The 24,834-nt window shown below is 42.2% G+C and overlaps 2 protein-coding genes across 3 annotated transcripts; one reads left to right on the forward strand and one right to left on the reverse strand.

Moving 5' to 3' along the window:
* Positions 1-1,093: 1,093 nt before the first annotated feature.
* Positions 1,094-18,710, reverse strand: LOC144712298 (uncharacterized). The gene is made up of 23 exons (XM_078586533.1): positions 18,145-18,710; positions 17,924-18,031; positions 17,630-17,778; positions 17,437-17,518; positions 16,897-17,306; positions 16,245-16,677; positions 15,921-16,144; positions 15,222-15,417; positions 14,245-14,390; positions 13,991-14,168; positions 13,848-13,901; positions 6,520-6,699; positions 5,695-5,807; positions 5,296-5,478; positions 5,005-5,062; positions 4,795-4,854; positions 4,606-4,647; positions 4,400-4,527; positions 4,161-4,299; positions 3,991-4,068; positions 3,354-3,470; positions 3,183-3,245; positions 1,094-1,293 (listed from the first exon to the last, which is right to left on the reverse strand). Exons 1-23 carry the CDS (start codon positions 18,301-18,303, stop codon positions 1,207-1,209), a joined length of 3,387 nt encoding a protein of 1,128 aa, XP_078442659.1. The 5' UTR covers positions 18,304-18,710; the 3' UTR covers positions 1,094-1,206.
* A 193-nt stretch (positions 18,711-18,903) lies between these two features.
* LOC144712299 (peptidyl-prolyl cis-trans isomerase CYP19-4-like) lies at positions 18,904-23,199 on the forward strand. Of its 2 annotated transcripts, XM_078586534.1 has the most exons (8): positions 18,913-19,061; positions 19,304-19,366; positions 20,131-20,206; positions 20,985-21,032; positions 21,117-21,140; positions 21,498-21,680; positions 22,311-22,386; positions 22,878-23,199. In XM_078586534.1, the coding sequence occupies exons 1-8, from the start codon at positions 18,978-18,980 to the stop codon at positions 23,014-23,016; spliced, it is 693 nt and encodes a 230-aa protein (XP_078442660.1). In that variant the 5' UTR covers positions 18,913-18,977; the 3' UTR covers positions 23,017-23,199. The 2 variants fall into 2 exon arrangements, with proteins under 2 accessions (XP_078442661.1, XP_078442660.1); XM_078586535.1 differs by lacking the exon at positions 19,304-19,366 and having other exon boundaries at positions 18,904-19,061.
* The last annotated feature ends 1,635 nt before the right edge of the window (positions 23,200-24,834 follow it).

Genomic DNA, 24,834 nt, shown 5'->3' on the forward strand with positions numbered 1-24,834 from the left:
ATCATGCTGTTCTCTCTCTATCGTCCTTCCTCTCTCTTCGCTCACTACATCCCAAGGATACAAATTTTGTCTAGGTGTGTGATATAGACCCAAGGTAGATCCTCAACAAGAATGGAAGAAAAATCCTTGTAATATGCCCCGATTAGATAACCTCCATGATTTGAAGACCAAGACAAACAACCAAGAAGATGAAAGAGAGAGACAAGAGTAGAGTGAATGTAAGATAGTAGAAAGGGAGCTCATTTGCATTAGTTTCTCCCAACCCCTTTTGGACAGAGGATCTTGTGCCCAGCTCGCTTCTTGAAAATCCCGAAACGAAAAACCCGTGTCCTTTCTTGGGGGCATGAAATTATTTATATGGGTTTTTGGCATCCAATCTCCCACAATAGGAGTGAACGGCCGCCTGCCCTTCTTTTCTAGGGCATTTCTTGTAAGTCTTTGAGAGGTGTTACAACACTACTCCCCTCCTCGAGAGTCCGATTGTCCTCAATAGGAAAAATTTAAAAATTGCCTTTCGATAACTTGTAATCTTCCCATGTAGCTTCAAGATGTGGGAGATTCTTCCACTTGATTTGGAATTGCATGCCATCATGGTTCAATCGGTAGGATTTGACGGACTCCAGATATAACTGCTATTCCCTATCGTCCATTAGACTTGTTGGGATAGAAGAAGATACATTATTATCTCCAATTGCCTTGCAGAGATTTGATACATGAAATACATGATGAATTGTGGCTGTATAATGGCCCATTGTGGGTGTACATCAAGACTCGTCATTATTGCATGAAACCCCTAGCAAAAGGAATTCCGAAATATTGGCTCCAAAGTTCATTGGCCCCTTCATTATTATCAAGAAGATAGGCCCCGCCGCTTTCAAACTGTATCCTCGTTTTAACTCATTGTTTTTGCCTGCCTTTTATTTGATCTTGAAATCAAAACCTAGTAGCTCTGCTATCCATTAATAGTACTGTTGAGGAATCTCTTGCTGTTCATTCAAAAACTGAATTAGCCAACTACCTACAAAATCTATCTTTCTAGACGGATAATCTGTTATCTTCTATTTCTTCCACTTTTTCTAGATCTGCGTGACACTTTACATAATTTTCTCTATTTTCCTATAAACATATAGTAAGTTGTAGTGTTAAAACATCATATCTTTTTCCTCATATTTAATCGTACAATGGCGCTCGCAATGGGTGATGATATCATTGATCCTCAGCTTCTAGGACAGATGATAGCTGTTCTCCCAAAGCTCCAAGGAGATCCCAGTACTCCTCAAAGCAAGTCTGCGACTGATTAATGGGCCATCATCTGTCAGTAAGAGAGAAAGAGAGAGAGATGTATGGAAGGAGGGAGAGGATTGAGGGATGGTGAGAGAGAGAGAGAGAGGAGAGAGATGCATGGAGGGAGGGATGGAGGGTGATAGCCAGATATATCATGTGTTTGTGAGCACAAGAAAGAGAGAGAGGTCTTGTTTGTGAGCAAGAGAGAGAGAGAGAGATCGTGTTTGTGAACAAGAGAGAGAGATCGTGTTTGTGAACAAGAGAGAGAGAGAGACCGATCGTGTGTTTGTGAGCAAGAGAGAGAGAGAGAGAGAGATTGAGGGATGGTGTGAGAGAGAGAGAGAGGAGAGAGAGATGCATGGAGGGAGGGATGGAGGGTGATAGCCAGATATATCATGTGTTTGTGAGCACAAGAAAGAGAGAGAGGTCTTGTTTGTGAGCAAGAGAGAGAGAGAGAGAGAGAGAGAGAGAGAGAGAGAGAGAGAGAGAGAGAGAGAGAGAGAGCGTGTGTTTGTGAGCAAGAGAAAGAGAGAGAGGTCGTGTGTTTGTGAGCAAGAGAAAGAGAGAGAGATCGTGTGTTTGTGAGCAAGAGAGAGAGAAAGATTGTATGTTTGTGAGCAAAAGAGAGATCGTGTGTTTGTGAGCAAGAAAGAGAGAGATCGTGTGTTTGTGAGCAAGAGAGAGAGACAGATTGTATGTTTGTGAGCAAGAGAGAGAGAGATCGCGTGTTTGTGAGCAAGAGAGAAAGAGATCGTGTGTTTGTGAGCAAGAGAGAGACAGATTGTATGTTTGTGAGCAAGAGAGAGAGAGATCGCGTGTTTGTGAGCAAGAGAGAAAGAGATCGTGTGTTTGTGGGCAAGAGAGAGAGAGATCGTATGTTGGTGAGCAAGAGAGAGAGACAGATTGTATGTTTGTGAGCAAGAGAGAGAGATCGTGTGTTTGTGAGCAAGAGAGAGAGATCGTGTGTTTGTGAGCAAGAGAGAGAGAGAGATCGTGTTTGTGAGCAAGAGAGAGAGACAGATTGTATGTTTGTGAGCAAGAGAGAGAGATCGTGCGTTTGTGAGCAAAAGAGAGAGATCGTGCGTTTGTCAGCAAGAGAGAGAGAGAGATCGTGTGTTTGTGAGCAAGAGAGAGAGAGATCGTGTTTGTGACCAAGAGAGAGAGAATGATAACGTGAGAGAGAGTGAGTGGGTGAGTGAGTGAGAGAGACAAAGGACGAGGAATGAGCAGAGATGGAGGAGAGGGACGGGTGGAGAGAGAGAGGTGGAGGAAGGGGATGGGTGAAGAGAGAGAGATGGAGGAGAGGGACTGGTGGAGAGAGAGAGCTCGAGGGAGAGGGACGGGTGGAGAGAGAGAGGTGGAGGAAGGGGACGGGTGAAGAGAGAGAGATGGCGGGAGAGGAACGGAGAGAGAGAGAGATGGATGGAGAGAGATGTTGGAGAGAGAGAGAGATGGATGGAGGGGACAGGTGAAGAGAGAGAGATGGCGGGAGAGGAACGGAGAGAGAGAGAGATATGGATGGAGAGAGAGAGATGGAGAGAGAGAGAGATGGATGGAGGGGACAGGTGAAGAGAGAGAGATGGCGGGAGAGGAACGGAGAGAGAGAGAGAGATGGATGGAGAGAGAGAGATGGAGGGAGAAAGACGATTGGAGAGAGAGATGGCAGGAGTGGAACGGAGAGAGAGAGATGGAGGGAGAAAGACAGGTGGAGAGAGAGAGATGGCAGGAGAGGAACAGAAAGAAAGAGAGATGGAGGGAGAAAGACGGGCGGAGAGAGAGAGAGAGAGAGATGGAGGGAGAGGGATGTGATATGGAGAGTGAGGGAGAGTCAGTGAAAGTGGAGGGATGGAGAGAGAGAGAGTGAGAAAGAGAGGAGAGGGGGAGAGAGAGCGAGAGACCTGAAGCGTAGCCTTGTACGCCTTCCAAAGCCGGACATCGTGGCGGAAAAGATCAAACAGTACCTGAAAATCAGTGAAGAGATCGGACTCAAATCTATCTGAGGGTCGCAAATTGATTAGGAATCATCACTTAAAGCCCATTTTAGAAGAGTTTAAGATGGCATCAATAACCTCCACACGTCTCAATAGGGTAGCGAGGACGACAATCCATTCCTTGAATTTGACTGAACACATGTGCGCCAAAAGGAACTCTGCATCCAAACGGCTCTGAAGGGAACCCATCTGGAGCTAGTACACATATCGACAAATGATAGAACAAGGGTTATTAGATTTAGAGATTGAGATAGAGTTAATAGTTAGCGTTAGGGTTGACTTACATCATCATCCCGTCATTCATCATCGTCATCTTCATCATCATCATAGTCCAAGGATGACTTAAACGAGGGGCCATGACGATGACTATTTAGTCATCAACCATCGCACGACAATGACAAATTAATCATTGACATTGTTAACCTTGCCATGACAATGACATAGTCTTGTCATCTTTATCATCCACCCTTCATCATGCTAGTTGACATTGAAGGGTTTGCTATGAATTTGGCATCACCAACGTCATCCCCAAGTCTCATCATCATTGATGTGATCCATATTTGGGCTTGGAGGAATGACGATGAAGAATCATCATCAACCGATTGATGACGTCGACCATAAGAATGATGATTTTTCACCATCCTCGTCATTATTAGTGCAGAAACATAATTAGAGCTAGAATAAGAGAAAGAAAGAAAGTGGTCTCTTCGTCTACCTTTTGGCCGATCATATCTAGCCCTGATGCAAAGTTTTCTAGACGGGCAGATCCCATACGCTCTCTCTGAAGATATTCCTGCATCAACCAATTAAACAAGGAATCAGTTAATAACCTCATTCCAGATGGACAAAAATAAAACAGAAAACTGAAGATTTTGAATGACTTGCCACAAGGTCAAACTGCGTTCCTTTTACGAATGCCACCAGCTTTGAGAGCTCCTTCTCGGACATCAGATAGCCAGCATGACTTTCCAGGATATTCTTAACAGAGCTAATATGTGGGCTTGTCTCTATAAGAGAGGAGCCACTGATTCAAAGCAGATAAACATTAGAAAATTGTTAGTGTTTGGAAAAATGAATAATAAACTGGTTTCAATCAATAGGGTGATTATGTTTCCTCTGGATACCTATTGCTGTCGAGAGAGAGCTTCCTGTAAGAGAGGGGGAATAAAAACCCGAGAAAGCTGGGAGACGATCTATCAATCTCTGTGGTGGCCGCGTCATACTCCTTTCCAGATCGAAGCAAGAACCTTACCTGAAAGAATTAAAACAAACCGATGGTAACTGTGATTAGTAAAGGTAGACTATAGTTCCTGCCCAATAAAAAATATACCAGTTCTCCTGCGAGCTCGTACATGGATTCAGCAAGCGTTGCCTGCGGAGAAGAAATTCTGATGATTAATGTCGATAAATTCCCCAGTTTATCCTTAGGAAAAAACTTCAACAGAAAGATAATGGAAAAAGTGGATGAATCAATAACTTCAAAATGCATAAGTTCAAGTTTTCTTTAAAACGGCTATACCTGTAGCAAACGCATAGCACAGTACTGACTCACAGGAGGGCCTTCCAGCTTTGCAATTACCTATTTTATTCAAACACACTTTCAGCTTCGTACATACTGTAAATAATCTAGAATTCTAACTCTAAATTGCAACGGAGCTGATTTTAGACGTTTCTTGAAACCTACACGGAACAGGCCACATATCAAATGATTTCAAATACAAAAGCATACCAGTATGTAGCATGCCGCAGTTCTGTACCATCCTCTTTGAAAGCATTCTTCAAACAACCTAAAAAACAGAAATGTTTTAATGGTCAAGGTAAAATCACCCAAGCAAAGACCAGGAGAAAAAGGGAACACAGCAGTAGAAAAATAAAATAATAAAAAATTTAACTATGAGATTCGAAGTTTATGATCGGAGTAATTTCATCGGTAGGTTGGAAACTGGGGATCATACATTGAAGACTGACAAAATACATCATATTACTAAAACAATCTCAGAATTTGATTGCGAAAACATACTCTGTCGATCTCCCTGCAGCAGAGAAGAGATCAGCCCAATGTCTACCATCGGTTTTCCTTGCAACACTAACTACCACATCGACATATTCTGGGAAGTTCTGAATCAAATTGCAGCTCTTTTGCAATAGGGTGGGCTTTGAATGCCTCTGAGAATCCTTGGGTCGGTTTTTGCTTGCACTCTGTCTGTAAATAATGTTAAAACATGTTGAAATCCTATCAAAATGGATACACAGAGAAAACCAGTAGAAATTGAAGATAATCACAACAAAAAAAATTAGAATGGAAAAACCGTGTGACGAAAATAAAATGAAAAAAAATAGCAGCTGATTGAACTTATATTAACAACACATTTTCTCATGGAAGTGGAAGAAAAGGCAAAAGACACAATGTACGGCATACCTGGATATTTCAGCATCAAATACCGTGAAAAGTAACCACTCCAAACAATGTGAAAAATGAGGCTTTTCAGCAGACAAGCGAGCCAACTTCAATGCTTCCTCTAGTTTGTCTCTCTACATGACAAAAGTCATGAACTCGAAGGATTATAAAGTATTTTGAGAGCCATGCTATGCAATGAATGGTCCAAGAAGCAGATTTCCCAATCAATGTCCCAGGTCTTTGGAATAAAAAAGGCAAGGAAAATTCTAAGGAGATTATCGAAATGTGACTAATATCTATGATTTAAGCCCTCAGATCTTTAACTCAATATTTTTTTGACACAAACCTTGAAGTAGGCTTGTAATCTGGAAGAGGGCTAGATGAGAAGGTATAAATATTCCCCAGTTTGGATAGTATCAATGGGAATGATGCAACGACAGGTCGAACGGATGAGGCAGCAATCGATCAGGGACAAGTCGCCTGAAGACAGTGCCGTAGAGACGAATCATGAGGGATGGGGATCACAAAGGGACAGAGGGGACTTAAACATTGAGAAAATTTTGAGAGAAGAGACCGATGACTCTAGCTTCATTCTCCTTGGCCCGCCCTCTGAGGAGACGGTCATCCCTATTTTAAGGAAATACATAGGGACCAAATGACCAAAATGCCCCTAGTGGGCTAACTTGAATAAACTAACTATACATAGGATGGGGATTGTATCATTCTTCAACATCTCATAATATTAGGTTGTCTACCGTATCCAAAATACATTTCAGTGTTATAAGAACAAAGAACCTGATTCCTAAAAAAAAAGAAACAACCTGGTCAAACATAGTGGAGTGATACCTGAAGAAGGTGACGCAACAGGCAATGCAAAATTGTCTGAGCTTGAGGGAGGGGTTCAAAATAAGGAAATTCCGCGCAGCTTGAGAAAGATGTTCTTTGTGAGACTCCAACAATTACTCCGGCATTTGGTAGGAGTCCCGAAGGATAAACTTCACGATCGAACTCAAGTTCGGGATCCAACTGCAACGAAAATTCTTTAAGCATATGTATCACTTATTTCTACAAAAAATATATATGGATATTGTAAACAAGAAAAGAACAATTCTTCCTGGCAAATGAAAGAGATTACAGGGTTTTATAGGAAGCCCTAATGGGCTGACTAGAGAGGGCCCTTAATGGGCTAACAAGAGAGAGAAAATAAAGACATGTAATACTCAGATCAACACTCCCCCTCAAGCTGGAGCGTGGATGTTATCCACACCCAGCTTGGAACAGAGCTCCTCAAACCTAGGGGCATGAAGCCCTTTGGTGAAGATATCTGCAAGCTGTTCAGCGGACGGAACATAAGGCGTGCAAAAATCTCCCGATTCAAGCTTCTCTTTGATGAAATGGCGATCGATCTCGATGTGCTTTGTACAGTCATGCTGAACGGGGTCATGAGCAATGCTAATCGCCGATTTGTTGTCGCAGAACAGCTGGACAGGAGAGGGAACTGGACACCGTAGCTCACGAAGAAGCTGGGTAATACAAAGTGCTTCACACAGACCATGCGCAAGGGCATGGAACTCCGCTTCAGCACTCGATCGAGAGACCACTTTCTGCTTCTTGCTCCTCCAAGTAATCAGATTGCCGCCCAAGAATGTGCAATACCCAGATGTGGACCGACGATCAACCACAGAGCCGGCATAATCTGCATCGGTGTAGACTTCAAGACGCAGGCCGGTATGGCGACGAAACAATAATCCACGGCCAATGGTGCCCTTCAGGAAACGGAGGAGACGATGAGCAGCATGAAAATGGCTCATGCGAGGAGTCTGCATGAACTGACTCAGAACACCCACTGAATATGCAATGTCCGGGCGAGTGTGGGTGAGATAAAGCAGTTTTCCCACAAGTCTTCTATATGGGCCAGGCTCAGCAAGCTCCTCATCCGCATCGGCACCAAGTCGATGGTTCGCATCAATCGGTGTCGAAGCAGGCTTGGCGTCCTCCTTTCCAAGCTCACAGAGAAGGTCCACCGTATACTTTCTCGACAAATAAAGATCCCGCTGGAAGAATAGGCCACCTCTATGCCAAGAAAGTACCTCAACGGGCCAAGATGGCGAATGGCAAATTCGACGAGAGATACATAGCCAGCTCAGTAATGGTCGCCGATCATCACCCGTAATAATGATGTCATCCACGCACACAAGAAGAATAGCGACTCCCGACGTGGAATGGCGGTAGAAAAGGGTGTGATCACCATTACATCGACGGTATCCACGACGCTGCATGGCCGTCGTGAAACGACCAAACCAGGCACGCAGGAGATTGCTTCAAGCCATATAATGCTTTCTTCAGGCGACAGACAACAGACTGCGGAGACGATGGCACTAAGGAAGTGTAGCCAGGAGGTAATGCCATGTAGATCTCTCAGTCAACTCTCCATGCAGAAAAGCATTCTTCACATCATATTGTTGCAAAATCCAGCCCCGATCCGCAGCAAGGGCCAATAAGATCCACACAGTATTCAGCTTGGCGACGGGAGCAAAGGTCTCCTGATAATCAATGCCATGTTTCTGAGTGAACCCTTGTGCCACAACCCGGGCTTTGTGGCGCTCAATAGAACCGTCAGAATTATGCTTCACAGCATACACCCAACGGCTACCCACGAGATGCTTCCCGGCCGGTAGAGGAACCAGATCCCACGTTTCATTGTGAGCAAGAGCCTGAAGTTCTTCCGCCATGGCCTGACGCCAATGCGGAAATGAAAGGGCAATGTCCACCGTCTTGGGAAGGGAAGTGGCATCAAGGGAGGTGAGAAGGGCATGATAAGAGGGTGAGAGGCGATGAGAGGAGATAGATTCCGCCAACGGATAGAGAGAGGAACGGGAAGAGGGCAGCACGGCTAATGAGGAGGTGGCAGGAGGGGTGGAGGTTGAGGTAGACGGGGCAGCAGGAGACGAAGAAGGAAGCCGAGGCTTGCGACGAGCAAGGGTAATACCATAGCGTTTTTCAGGCGGGCAGCGACGGATAGGGAGCGGAGGAATCGAAGAAGGTGCAGCAGAAGGGTCGAGCGCAGGAGCAGATACTGGAGGAGGCTCCACAGGAGGGACTGAGACGGCGGCCGGAGGCGGGTCGGGAGGCACAATTGCTGGAGGAGCAACAGGCGGAGACACGTCGGGCGGGGCCGGTGAAGAGGGACGAGGGACGAGGATGAGGAATTCGAGTGGATCGGAGGGAGATGGGGACGATGAGGGTTCAGGAGAGGAGGAGGAATAGTAGGGAAGCAATTCATCAAACGTGGCATCTTTGGTGACGACGAACCGACGAGAGGGTGGATGATAGCATAAATAGCCTTTTTGGGTGGAAGAATAGCCAACAAACACACACTTGATAGCACGGGGATCCAGTTTATCACGACCAAGTTGGTGGTTGGGCGCATAGCATACACATCCAAATACACGAGGAGTAAGATGAGTTCGGAGAGAGAGAGTTGGAAAGGAATGCTGAAGACGGTCAATGGGAGTGGAGTAGTCAAGCACTCGAGATGGAAGGCGATTAAGAAGATGGATGGCGGTGGAGACGGCTTCCCCCCAAAAATACTTGGGCACATGCATATGGAAGAGAAGGCTCCGAGTCAATTCAAAGATGTGACGGAATTTTCTTTCGGCAACGCCATTTTGCTATGGTGTATAGGGACAAGAAGTTTCATGGATAATGCCTTTGTCTTGGAAGAAGGTGCTTAACGTGGTGTTAACGTAGTCTTTAGCATTGTCGGAGCGGAAGCGACGAATGGATATAGAGAATTGAGTTTGGATAAGGGAGTAAAATTGAGGAATGACACGAGATATCTCCGATTTGTTCTTCAAGAAATATGCCCACGTGAATCGAGTAGCGTCGTCAATAAAGATGCATAACCACCGAGAACCGGAAGTACTATGAATAGGGGAAGGCCCCCACACATCGGTGTGAATAAGGGAGAATGGGGTCGAAGAATGAGAAGACGAGATAGGATACGTGGTACGATGATGTTTGGCAATTCGACAAGCAGTACAAACAAAACGGTCCACAGAATGGCCTTGAAAGAGTTTAGGAAAGAGACGATAAAGAGTAGCAAAAGAAGGATGGCCGAGACGTCGATGAAGAAGCCACAAACGCTCGTGGGAAGCCGAAAGGGAAACTGCCGTAGCAGCAAAAGCAAGAGAACTCGAACAAGGACGAACAAGATAGAGCCCCTCATGCTCCTCAGCAATGGAAATCGTCCTCCCCGACACCTTATCACGATAAAAACATGAATTAGGAGAGAAGGTAAGGTCTTGTTTCAAGTCGCGAACAAGGCTAGATAGGGAGAGAAGATGATGAGTAAGGCGAGGAACATGAAGAACTTTAGATAGATGCATAGAAGAGGAAAGGGCCACACGACCAATACCCGCCACGGTGAGAAGATCGCCGGAGGCTGTTTTAACTTTGGAGGAGCCAGAAACGGGTGCATAAGTTTGAAAGGCTCGAGGATTTGGGGTCATGTGGGCGGTGGCACCGGAATCAAGAAGCCAAGTGGAAGAGGAAAAAGAATGGCCAGGAGGGGATGTAGGTGTGGGAAGACTGGTGGACATACCTGCGTGGGCCAAGGAGCATGGGCCCACGACTGGAGGATCAAGCAAGCGGCGTAGACGCTCCATGTCTTCCGGAGTGAAGCTAGCGGGTGAGGCACTAGTCGGGAGAAGACAGTACAGCATAGGCACTTGACCCGGGGGGGGCACGGACGAGGCGGCTGCAGCAAGGTTTCTCGGTTGTGCGCGTTTCCGTTGAAGCTTGTAGCACGTCTCCTTAGAGTGACCTCGTTTCTTGCAGTAATTGCAAAACAGCGAAGGATCACCCTTTGGAGAATCCTCCGTCCGAGCCGTCGGACCACGTGGCAAAGAGCCGGGTGGTGGAGTCGACGATGGGCGTGCAAACGAAGAGGAATGAGCTACAAGTGCCGAAGCCGAGTTCTGGGCCTGCTGAAAGCGGGATTCTTCAACTCGCACACTGTGGAGCGCATCCTTGAAGGTAGGACCAGTCTCCCGATGAATAAGCTGAGCCCGTACAACTTCATATTCCGGGTTCAGTCCCATAAGAAACTGGAAAACCCGAAGTTGAAGAGTATATTGGCGGTCCACCGAATGGGGTCGGGCGGCATGTAGTAGTCAATTTCATTCCACAACGAAATGAGCTCCGATTGTACTCCATGATAGACCGGTCCCCTTGACGCAGGTTAGCGGCCCGATGTACCAATTCGCAGAGTCGCAATGTTGTGCTTCTTGGAGTGGCTCTCAAGTGCTGCTCCCAGACCGCCGAGCCGACTCTAGAGACATGAATTCACCTTTAACACTAGGTGAAATACTGTCCAAGAGCCAACGATGAACTACCCTCAACGCCCAGCCAGTCATAATACTTGGGATCTGTCCGGGAAGGTCCGTCTTCTAGAAGATGGCACATGAGACGCCTTTAAAGTTATCTGGACGCATCGCACCATTGCAGGAGATTGAATCCAGTAAACATACCATCCGGAGGCGTCCGAGGCAAAGAGGATGGTCCAGAGGAGGACGACCAATTCCCGGGCTCGAGAGGCACCGCAGATGCATGTGGCGTAGATACCGGCGTCGAGTCTGGCGTAACAGTAGAGGGCTGGGCTTCAACCGGGTTCGTCATGATGAAAGCAGAGTAGACCACAGTCAGAAGGCGCCGAACGATGAGAAGCCGGGACTGCAGCGCCGAGACGCCGGGCGCCGGGACGGTGGGAGCCGGGACGGCGGGTGCCGGGACGTCGGGCGCCGGGACGTCGGGCGCCGGGACGGCGGGCGCGGGGACGGCGGTCGCCGGGACGGCGGGCGCCGGGACGATGGTCGTCGGGACGGCGAGCGCCGGGACGTCGGTCGCCGGGGCGGCGCGAGCCGGGAGGGCGCGAGCCGAGGAGGCGCGGGCCGGGACGACGGGCGCCAGAGCGGAAGACGCTGGGACGGCGGATGTCAGAACGGCAAGCGCCTGGGAGGCCCGGAGCGAGACGGCGAGAGACCGGAGCGCGAGATCAGGCGGTCGTGAGAACCGCCGAAGATCGGAGCGCAAGGTCGAACCCAGGAAACCCAGATTAGGGTTAGGGTTAGGGCTCTGATACCATGTAAACAAGAAAAGAACAATTCTTCCTGGCAAATGAAAGAGATTACAGGGTTTTATAGGAAGCCCTAATGGGCTGACTAGAGAGGGCCCTTAATGGGCTAACAAGAGAGAGAAAATAAAGACATGTAATACTCAGATCAACAGATATTAACCAACATGCAATGAGAAATGGAAGATATTTCAAAGAGTACAATCAGTAAAAATGATATAAAAGTTATTCCAAATTCCAAAATATGATGTAAAGGAAAACAATAGAAGTGATGCTAATTTGATATTCATAAGCTAATTCGTATAATCACACCAGATGAACGATTTGGCAGCATCCCATAGACTGCCTCCTTGAGCTCTACATCTTCTACTGGATGAAAAAAACCATGTTTCTGAGATATATCTAAGATAGTTCCATTTCCTCAATGATAAGCTCCTGAATTGTCTTTTTGCTTTCCTCAACATGCAAAGATCCAGACCTCAACATCCAGAATAAAGAGATCCGAGGTGAAAAAATATTGTATTGAATCAGTTCACCTCTGAATGAGTCTTCAACCTATATAATTCTACTTTGACGAATTTGTCATGTCACACAATTACCCCTATGACTTCTTTATCTTCTCTTATGTGGTATAGTCTCTGGCCTTCTCTTGTACAATTCTTCTCATGTGATACCGTTACATGATTTCATTGATTATCGAGTGACTCATTGTTTTAATATGTGTCCTTCATGAGATCCATTATGAGACTCTAATAAATATCCCACGTACTGTGACTCATTTCGTATTTTCCATAGATAAGGGAAATGCGGGATATACGAGTTCTTTGATGTTTTTTTTTTCTCTCTATTGGCTTCCACTTGTTGATTAAGCTCGGATGGGAGCAGGAGCCGTTGGCAGAGGGCAGTGACCAATTCCTCACCAACTCTGACATGTCTTATCTACTTCACTGACTCTGAAGATACTGGTAACCCAATCACTACCCCAGAAGGATGATGACCCGCACTTGACCTAGCTACAAAGAAGTTGGAGGGATACATATATCTTAAATTATTTTGCTTAGATAAGATTCTCCATATGAACAACAGTTACGTCAGATAATAAAACAACCTCAAAACCTTGTGATAACACAGCCACATTATCCACAAAAACTGCTTCAATAGCTGAATACATTAAATTCCTAGCAGTCTCAAAGTTGGTCAACACACTACTCCTAGTCTCAAGCTTCATAGCAGTCTAAAGCCATCAGCATCATAGTTCTAGACAGGTTCAACCAGACAACTGAATTCCAAATAGCATTGAGTATGAAGAACACACCGTTTATCTTTTTGGCACGGTCTAACTCAACCAAACTTCGTGTAACTGATACGTTCTTTACTTGTCAGCACACGGCGAGTGAAGAATGAGAGAGGATCCTACAAATAAAGGCAAGCTGGAAGACAGGAGGAGCTTTCTCAATAAGTCATAAGTTCCCATTTGGGAATCGTGAGCGAAGGCTTGGAGAGCAGGAGAAGCCTGCGTCCAGAGGAAAGGATCTTCAAATCCTGCATGTTTCTTGTCTTATTCTTCCCACTCTCGTTTATGTCTTCTTCTTCCCATTCTCGTTTCTTGTCTTTTCTATCCAGTTCTCTCTCGTTCTATGTCCTAGTCCAAGAACACTACAGGATTTGGAGTTGGATTGGTATTGGATTTCTTGAAAGAAGGTATGGATAGACTATGGAGATAAGAACAGATGGATAGAATTGAGCTTTTATCACTCCAATAATCACCACAAACATTTTTCATGACTACTTCTGAATCTTCATTCGTGAAGAACATACGGATAGCATAAAGATACTGCTCCGCTGTTAGAGACCAATCGATGATCTCTCAGGGCAGTATGAAAGCCTAGATAAGCAGACTTGCGAATGAAACCAGAAACACTTCATTGGATTGGAAAAGAGTTATGTTCAGTTTGACTCTTTGGAACGATGAAAAGGAAAAAAACAGAAATAAAGTCATTCCCCATGAAATGATAAGACCTAGAGTCAAAAGTACTTTCACCTGAAGAAAATCTTCTTGCTTAAACGGGTCAGCCCCAGGGGAAGGGTACCACACCTGCAATAATCACAATAAAGCTATACCGAATTAAAGTTATCAATCTAATTAAACCTGATGATCGTTCTTGCAGCTGAATTCATCCTTACCTGCATACCACGACAACCATAGTCTATCCAAGAAACTTCGTCGATAAGATTGATTCTTTCATCCGATTGCCCACCACAGGTCACCCAAAATAATTCAACAAAATCAGCTAGCGCACGCTCACGGCCATCATCTAAGTCAAGCAACGAAAGTTCTCCATTTGAACGTAATATTAAACATCTGGAAATAACACAAGGTCAGTGTGCAGCCATAATGAGGTGAAAATTTTGGCAAATATTACTGACTCGAGAGATACCTAGAAGGCTGGCGAAGAAACAAGTCTGAGGATTGACATGTGCCCTGCCTAAAAACTTCCTCTTTTACCGTAGTATCAGGGATAAAACGCATTGCTGCAGGATGACTCTTTGCCGTCATGATTGAAAGCTCACGTACTGTAGAAAGCTGTTTGTCATTTGAGTACTTAAAAATGGCACATACAGAATATTTCATTCTCAAGATAAAAGATGAAACTTTATTAAAGCCTTTCAGAAGGGATGAAAGACAATTCCAGACATGTAAATGGAAACTACGCTCACAAATAATTAAGATAGTAAAAAAAGAAATTGAAAGCTTTCATTGAAATTGTTTGTTTGGAAAAAGCTAACCATAGGTTCTTTTCTTTTTTATCAGAGGTTGAATCGATCATCAGAAGAAGAATAATGCCAAAAATGAGAGTACATTCTGGTAAAATGAAACTTCATAATAGACCATCATGTTTCGAATTGTTTCACAGAACGATAATAGATTTAGGTAAAATAGAACTATGAAATAGTAATTTATATACCTTACCTTGATGGTGAGGTAGTTATATCTCTGATATTTTTTGTTGCTTATAAAAGTCAACAAAAATGTAAGTCTTAAAATTCCTCTATCTTTATATCAGGAAAAGGTCTTCGCTTTATATTTAGAAAGTATGAATATCTTATTTGAATCTAATCTTTATTAAATTAATATAACAGAAATGCTTGAAATATAGGAACTTGTTACGAATCCATTTATTGGATGATCAATGGGGTTAAATAAAAATTCCATTTTGTCTCCGCCCCATTGACCCTACTATGATTAGTAATCAAATAATGGAAAAATTCTTTCATATGATAAAGCTAAGAGATACATCAGACGGACTTACAAGATATATGTTTGTTAATAAGAACTTATGAGAGAAGTAGATAGATATAGAAAGGATAAATTAAAACGTGTTTCCAATTTAAAGACAACATTATCATTACTCACCTGCAACACTGGAGTGTTTGAGGGTGATAGTTCCCCAAAAACTTTGGCCTGGAAAATATGAATGTCAAATGGACGATAAGTCACGAGAATATAGTCCTCATAAACGTCCATGACCATAGGCTGGCCAAGTAGGGGTTTCCGAAGCAGCAAGGAGCTTTGGTCAAGATGATATCTTGGGAAGAAGAGCAACTCATAGCTGCAAACATTGAGAAAAAACCTTAATTTTTTTGGTCGAAGTTCTAGAAAAAACCTAGCAAAAATTATACTTTCTGCACCATCAGATGCTAAAATGTATACATTTGATGAAAAATGATAAGGAGAAATGACATGCATCCAATAGGAAGGTAAAAAATGAAGCAGGAACTTTCAATGACTAAAATATGTTTTTAGTGCCCAAAAAAGGAAAAGCAAAAACAAGATCAGTCTGGAGATGATTTACATTGTTATAACGATCTTTACAATAATTCTTTTAAACAAACTTTTCGAGACAATTTTACACAGCGACATGCAGACTCAAGGTTAGCCAAATCTGGAGTTACTTCATTAGAAGGTACCAATGATAAATTCCTAATCCCAGAAAATGGGCAAAAGTAAAAAAAAGGTGAAGATGGTAGTCGGCATCACAGGCTGGAGGATAAATTAAGTGCATAAATGAAGAGATAGAAATAAATAATACCAAGTGATTGGAAAATATCTTACGAGCGTGATGATTCAACGTAGTTGCAAACTACAACAATTTTTCCTAGCCACAGCAGGCCTTTGCATGCAATTTGTTGTTCTTGAGTAACATCTCCAAACACCCGCCACTTTTTAGAAAGTAAATCATACAGGATCAGACCATGAACACCTGAAATTGCCAAGTAACTACCATCTCTACTTGCCACTACATGTAATACTGGCCAGTTCTGAGAAATATACGATACCTGACAGAGAAAACATAAGTTAACCAGCAAACTACAGACACAAGTCATATGTTTGATCAAACATGTAAGGAACAAAGAGAACAGGACACTGATGTCGCACCGGAAGATTAAGGTGAAAAAATTTCAGGTCATCCGATTCATCAGACTGAACGACTAGAAGTCTATCTTCACAATAGATCACTTGGCGAATATATGTTGCGCCCGATAACCCTCGGCTAACACAGCACTTGCCAAAAGAAAATGAAATAATTCTTTTGCAGGAGTTCTCCTCAGCAGCGTAGAGCCTGTATCCATATTCATCCCACTCCACAGAAGATGTACCAGAGAGGAGAGGCTCACATTTCAGATCTTGGCTATGTTTCACAACGGGTGAGGAAATAGAACTCATCCCAATCTGACGAATGGTACACATTAGTCGACAACCAGAAATAGACCACACAGCAAGACCTCTAAATCTCCACCCCACTGCGACAGCATTACTGTCAGGCGTCCAAGCAATACAACTAACCGGACCAGTATCTTCCACAGAAAACCTGAATTAAAATCCAAAGAGCAATGAGGTTTTTGATTGGTTTCAAAGCTAAATACAAATGATGACAGAAGTGACACTGTTTTGAATCGAAGAAAAATTATGTCAAATTATTTTAAAGGCATCAATTTATATTTGAATCTTTATTTTGAATTGACTTTTCTGATACACAGGAGGAGAAAAATCAATTCAGCTAGCCTTCATAATGTTTCGCAGGTCTCACCCCCAATCATACAAAGATAATGTTCGAAGGTGAGTTGCACTCTCTGATAAGTCATAGAGTTCCACAACTCCTCTTCTACAACCAACAGCAAGAACCGGCTGCTCAGATGCAATGGAAACACAAACAGCATCATCAATACTCATCCATCTTTCTACTTTTATAGATTCGACCACCTTCATTCCCTTTTTACTCACAGTGCAGAGTGCAATATGACCATCAGAATGCAAAACACAAAGCAATCGCAATTGAAGTGACATGGAGATCTGAATGACTGCACTTCTGGTGGGATTATGACAATCCCAGGGACTAGAACTCGTTTCATAAAGATGAACTGAACTAGCAGGGTCTGGGAGATCCTGATCTTTACGGATGGCCTGAGGATAGCAACCGACTTCAAAGCTTTCACTGAACTGCAAAATTACCGTAACCAATTAAATAAATTCAATCACCTCAAAATTATTTTAAAGAGTACCGAGTGATAAATTCTAAAAATGGAAATAGCAAAGAGAAAATAATTTAATTTCCTCATATCTATGGTACCTCTCCCTTCCATGAAAGAAGATTTAGAGACCCATTAGCCAGACCGAAGATAATGTTTTTGCTGTCACTGGCGAGATTGCTCCTGCAGAAAAATTAAATGGGAGATCATGGCCACTGTTCATTAAAGAAAATGCACGAATATAAAATTCGAGTTCAGGAACAGGAGATCATGAAGGGAGATAAGAGTTCATACGTCAGCTTATTCCCGTCCCGGAAAGGCATCTTTTCGCCATGAGCAAGAGCAATGGTGACAAGTGAGAGGCCACTGGACTGTTTCCCCCCAAAAGAAATCTTCTTTGCCGAAGGACGAACTTTGTAAATGTGGAGATACTGCAAAGAAGTCTGCAAGAGCAACATTCGGGCGGGAGAATTTAGAATTTAGAGATTTTACAGACTACGAAAGCGTTTCCACATGCTGAACGAAATCAGATAACGAAATATTCTGAAGACTGATGGATATTGGGACAGAAAACTACAAAGTACTCACAAAAACACAAATTGTTTTGGTGTCGACGCTCCAAATGGCGAGCTGATTCTCCCCCTCCACCTCCAACGAAGAGGCGTCCCTTTTGTAGTTTCCTAGTCTTACTCTGTGCTGTCGTACAATTCAATATAAGATATTATACTCTCCATCAAGGGAAATGGAATTCAAGAAATCAATTAGCCCAACGATTCGGGTGTTTAGGATTTTCATGACTATGGACGTACCTGAGAAGAACTCCACAGCTCCAGATGCTCAGGAGTAACGATAAGCAGCATGTGGCCGATGACCTTTACGTAGACCACATTGGCAAAACAAGGCGATGAGCGGGCACCCATGGATTCCCACAGCGGAATTGTCTGCGGCCATCCATACGCAATATACATCTTGAATCTTTTCAGGACAGCGCTCAGCGCAGCTTGACGAGGCTAAGATCCAAGCTCGTCAACAGTAGCGAAATTCCGCTACCTACATGTCAATTGCGCAATGAAAGAAAGAAACAACTAAAATTTCGCCATGTTTCTTTCTCATTCATCATTGATCCCTCGGAGCTTAAGCAACTTGAGCACGAATTTCTTCAACGTCCTTGTTCCATCGAACAGGATCCCAGAGAAGAAGAAAAACACAGATCTTGCTCTCCGAACAGTCACCTCTCTTGTCCTCTTTGTTCTTCGAGCTTCTATTGCAGCTCGCCACAGATCTGCCACTCTTGATCTGCAAACAAGAATCAGAGAAATCGAGAAATCGAATTCGCAAACCGGCAAATTCGTTAGTTTCGGAAAGGGGGCGACATATTTATAGAGGATCGTGCTCTATGAGGGGCCTCTTTATAATATCAACCCTGTGGCCTTTTAGAACATTAGCATTATTAAAAATAGATTAAGGGTTATTTGAAATAATAAAATAATTTGAAAATTCCACCACCGGCGTGTAGAAGTATGAACATTATAAAAATACAATAAATGGGTTAAATTTAATTTTTTGGTTTATAAGATCTGACGGTTGCAACGAAGGTTTTTAATTTTAGTTCGTGGGAGATAGTTTGGGAGAGAGGGAGAGAATGGCGATGAAGAGATCGTTGGGTTGGACTGCTGTTGTGGGGTTGTGGTTTCTGATTATTTTTGCGGCAGTTAACCAGATCCAGGTTGATTCTCTTTTTCCTGTTTCGATTTTTTCGATTTTTCTGAATTTTTTTTCGGTCAGATCGCCGGAAATACGGGGTGGGTTTTGTGGATCTCAATGCCTGTTGTCTTGGCTGTATTCCTCTGGTTACCCTTACTGTTGATCTTCTCTTGATCTACTTTTATTTTAGTTTGAAACCATTAGATTTACCCAAATTCCGTTTATCGGTCTCCATTTTAGTGATTCTACTGTCTCCTCTGCCAGCGTTGGCGGGGAGACGATCTTTCTTCGATTTCGAGCGAGGATTCCATTGATTTTTATGGTCAGGTGAGATCTTTTGCTGGTTGAACGTCTATAGAATTTGGCCGATTGAGGGGCGGTTGATGTTTTCGTCTTCATCATCCCCCAAACCGGCGTATTTTCATCTGAACTTAGTGCCTCGCGTTAATGATATTTAATCTCTTGAGCATTACGCCCTCTTGTTATTGCTCCTGTTTTGACTCTTCACTGATCCCCAGGAGAACCTTTTATCAATTGTCAGAATTTTGTATCATTCCGAATTCTTATATATCTCTCGTTTTCCGTCATTTCGCAGCAATCCATGTCGTAATTCGCGATTGCATTGAATTTAACGGGATTTCATGGGCTAAACTACGGTCTTGTACCAATTTTTTAAATTGATTTAGCTAATTCAACTGTTCAAAATAGAATAATATATGAAAGTCGTTCTGTTGTTTCTTTGAAGACAGCAGTATGGAATTTTCACCGGATTTTTCCTTTTTAAATTAGCTCATCCAATTAAGCAAATCTCGTAGATGAGCTTTATCATATCTTGTCTATTCTGCCAGACGTGGACCCTTGTATCCTACGACCAGTTTCAATCTTCTTTTCAGTGATCTTGTTTTTTAGAGTATTCACAATCGTGAATATAGAAATCACCTGGCTATCTGTCGGAAGTTTCCATCTTTTTAGTCCTGGATCCTCACGATTCTTCAGTATCTGCGTGTTTAATTATTGCCTTCTTCAATTAAAAGATCAATACCTTGATTGTTTTCCATGTCTGTTTGTCTTATACGTCATTTGGGTATCAGGCAAAGGAAAAGGAGAATCTGAAGGAGGTGACTCATAAGGTTTACTTCGACATTGAAATTGATGGAAAGCCTGCTGGTATGAACATTCATCAAAAGCTCTTTTTCTTTCTCTTGAAACAAAACCCAATAGGTCATGTTAAGTTGGGGGCTACTATTTAAGATATCTTTTTTGAAACAAACTATTTTAAGAATTATAATCCATAAATCTGATCCTAAGGGGAACACATCAGTGGTGCTGTTGTATTAATGCTCTTCAGTTAATTCGTGTCATTTTGTTGCCTTGTGGCCTCCATTCTTGGATGGAACGTTTTTCATCGAAAGCCATTTCGAGGATTGGCGGTTGAAAGTATCTTTGTTTCTTCAATTGGCTGTTTTGATTTCCCTAATGCTTTAGGTTTTGTCCTCAATGTCTTGCCATTTTTCTAATTTTTAATAAAAAAATGGAAAACTCTGTGGCCTTTACGACCTGCATTATGCGTCATTTCTTTTATGATGAAGATGATATCATGGGAGATTTACAGGAACCACTATCACTGGAGTCGTAAATTCATTTCATATCCCTTCATCTTCATTATACCTTCCCTCCAAGTTTTGTCCTTGTTTTATTGATAGATAAATGTGATGGGATTGGGTTTAAGTAGTTGACATGAATTCAATTCTTTCTGCCCATTTCATTTTGGAAAACCCATTTCATTTTGACTTTCAAAAGGGGAAAAAACCTTTTCGGCATTCTGTAATTGTTTACTGAATTTGCTTTGGCGTTTATGTATTAAAGTTTATTTCGTAAGCATTTTTTGAACTAAGTCTGGTGGAGAAACTATTGGTTAACATGATGGTATGACTGAATATTTTAGGTCGCATCACTATGGGTCTCTTTGGGAAAACTGTTCCAAAAACTGCAGGTACTTGAAATTCAGGCCAATACATAAAAAATGTTCTCGCTTAGTTCCTTTGGATCTGATCAAAACTTTGTGTTCATTTTGCAGAGAATTTCCGGGCTTTGTGCACTGGTATGCATATTTAAAACTGCTGCTTTCGGTTATTTTAATCTCACATTTCTTTCCTACGGTATAAGATTTTGCAACTTCATGGATTGTAATTTTATTCCAACTTGCCAAGACAGGCCTAGTTGGTATTCTCAGATTCTCCTCGTTGATCCTGTAATGTTTTCTCCATACGCTTAACACAGTTTTTCCTTTATAGAAAATACCAGTGAAGTGAAAATTCAATGATTCATTAATTAAATCACGTTTTAGGATTAGAATGATGAGTTCCGTTTCTGTCGTAGTGTCATCTTTTTGAATGATGTTCGAAATGACTTTTCATCCATCATTCATTTTATTTACAATTAATATCAACATCTGCAGGTGAGAAAGGTGTTGGGAAGAGTGGGTTGCCTCTGCACTACAAGGGTAGCGCTTTCCACAGGATTATTCCCAGTTTCATGATCCAAGGTGGTGATTTCACCCGTGGGGATGGTACGGGAGGAGAGTCCATTTATGGCCTCAAGTTTGCTGATGAGAACTTCAAGATCAAGCACACCGGCCCCGGTAATCAACAATGGCAGATAGTTAATCTTCATATCATGAATCTCTCTTTTTACTTTGATCTCTTCTTAGGAAGCACCTAATGCACTTCACTGGATCAATCAGACTCTCTCTCTCTCTCTCTACATTTTATGTCTCTTTATTCGATTATCTCTTTATTTCTTCACAAACTAACACATGATATCCATCGTTACATTCATCACTCTATTTGACTGCAATCTGTTCTTTTTTCAATTCTCTAGTGGCACATTCAATTCTTCCAAACGATGCTTCATCAGATTATCTTTCTGGTATCCGCAATTTGTTACTGTCTCCTTCCAAGTGGTTATTTTGTCTGAAAATTTGCTATCAAACACCTGAATTCCATTACTGCATTCATCAGATTATCTCTTTGTTGCCCGCAATTTGTCTTTCTATCTCCTCCCAAGAAGTTCTTTCGTCTGAAAATTTGCTATCAAACACCTGAATTCCATTACTGCATTCATCAGATTCTCTCCCTGTTGAAGGCAATATCTATCTTTTTATAATCTCCTTATGCTTCTGTAGTTCTTCATGAAAATTCCAATAATATTCATGTCCATCTCTGCATTCGTGAGACTCTATCTATCCTGATGGCTCTATCGATTGGTGCAGGGCTGCTCTCAATGGCTAATGCTGGACCGGACACAAACGGGTCACAGTTTTTCATTACAACCGTGACGACTAGCTGGTACATTGCCTCTCTCTCTCTCTCTCTATCTCTCTCTATCTCTCTCTATCTATCTATCTATCTATCTCTCTCTCTTTCTTTCTATCTCTCTATATATATCTCTCTCTCACACACACTTTCTCACTCTCTCTCTCTCTCCCCTGTTCTTTCTGGGAAAGCAAAGTGATAGAGGGGATGGTTCAAGAGGTAGAGGAAGGTAGAGAACTACTGACTCTAAAATAACAGTTGAATATTTTCAATCCTACATTGTTTGCTGCCCTCCCAATGGAAAGGGCTTCTCTACAATGAAAATCACCAAATTGCTCCTAGTGCGTAAAAGTTATAAAGATACCTGTAAAGATTCAGGCACTTACCAACTGTGCTAAAACCAATAACTTATAGCAAGGGTGCTCCATTTCCTCTCAGGCAGGATGTTTTTATTAACAAAGGCCTTATGGGTGTAGTACTGTAACACAAAGTGACCTCTTTCTGTTCTTATTCTATTGGGGCAGGTTGGACGGTCGTCATGTTGTCTTTGGCAAGGTGTTGTCCGGCATGGACGTCGTGTATAAGGTTGAAGCAGAGGGCCGACAAAGCGGCACCCCCAAGAGTAAGGTCGTCATTGCTGACAGCGGAGAGCTGCCTCTCTAAGCCATCAATCTATGCATAACCAAAGAGTTAAGGTGAGACCAGTCTAGGAGATATGGCGCGCCTTTCATGAAGAAACTGTGTTTATTGCTTTTGTCTAGATTAATCATGTTGATGATTTTCCTTCCACTGTCAATCTTGGATTTGAAGACTTTAATTGATCTAGGTGTTAGTACTTTCTTGGCATTTACCTGAACTTTATATGCCTGTTTCACTTTAGAAACTATGTTCACTGCTTTGGTGGGTCAATGAGGTCTCCTTGAGTCAATCTCGGATTTGAGAATAATTAAAGTGCGTGTCCTTGAATTCAATTAATGTTAATGTTTCTCTTACTACAAAGCTAAAATGAAGCAGTTGAGTAGACTTGGCACCTTTTTGTCGTCAATTTGCGTTTAGGGCTCAGCACCCAGGATGACGATGATGATGATGATGAAACATAGTTTTCGTCACACGTCCAAATCATCCAAGTTCAAATCCATCGTTGTCTTTTCATCACCTCGTCATTGCCTCGCACAAAAAGCAGATGATGATGATGATGATAATTAATTCTCTGTTCTAGAATCCACCTTGTGTTATGGGAAATGTTTGAAGGGTAGCTGTCTTAATTTCTTGTTGAACTGGAATGAGCATCTTACTCCAGAGTTACTTTGAAGCAATTGAAGTGTATTGTCTCTTCCGAATAAGGATGGTTTAATAGTTAAGCTGCTGATCGTCTTAAGGAAAGATTATGATAGAGAAATAAAGGGTGATTCATTCAGGCTAGATCTATAGTAAATTAATTAATGGTTTATGCATTGTATGCTGTGGCATTTCTCTTAGGACTCATCCTTAAGAAATATAGTTCCGAACTCAAGACATACGGCTATTACATATTTACCTTTGTACCTTTAATAAACTATTTATTGATTAATCTTGGTTTGGTTGCTTACATTTAAAGAGCATCCGTGGAGACAGTCGTTCAATAGGTAGAACTCTAAAATTAGACGTATAATTTTCCATTAATTGACGCCTAGCTGGCGTCCATTAATGGCATAATCAAATTAACTGATGGAAATTGTATATCATGAAACTAGTATACTAGTTTCATTAGACTTTAACAAACTGAAAGCATGATGGTAAAACATTGTTACAAAGTCATGTATATACTTAAAGTAAAATCACCTCAAGAACTACTCAGTGAGAGGATTCAACTAGTTATGAAAAGTAACTTGAACACATTTATGTATACAATCTTCTACAGGTAACATTTTTCACCGATAATATGCTTACAGTATGTCTTACTGTACCTCAACCATAAACCTACTCTAATTATTTTAAGAGGGTTTTATTGGAAGCCTGAAGACTTATTGAACGAGACCAAAAATATATAACTCAATAGGAAATAAATTTAATTTGTGGATAACAAAAATTGGTTCTCATGTGTTAGATGGAATTGTTTATTACAACAAGATGCAGTAGGAATTTTCTTTAAAAAATGCCAGATTGGTAAAACAAAAAATATCAGATAGGTTGAAGTTTTTAAGCCAAGTACACAGTTGCAGTGCTCTGACTTAAAATGATATCAACTTAAATTCAACTATGGTATTTGACTTGATGCATTAAACGCTAAACTAACTGCGAGAGCTTTTTCACTAGATAAATGGTTAAATTTATTTTTTCCATTTAGTATCGTTATTGACTCTAATAGTTTCAACCATTAGATGATTATTTTGCTCGAGTTTTAGGACTCAATGTTTTGTATTCACCAAAACATAAACTATCGAGGCCTCCCAGTTTTTAGAATTCTTTCCTCCTACAAACTAACACATTTTAAGGTACATT

Source organism: Wolffia australiana, chromosome 14 (genome assembly GCF_029677425.1).
Source record: "Wolffia australiana isolate 7733 chromosome 14, ASM2967742v1".
NCBI lineage: Eukaryota > Viridiplantae > Streptophyta > Magnoliopsida > Alismatales > Araceae > Wolffia > Wolffia australiana.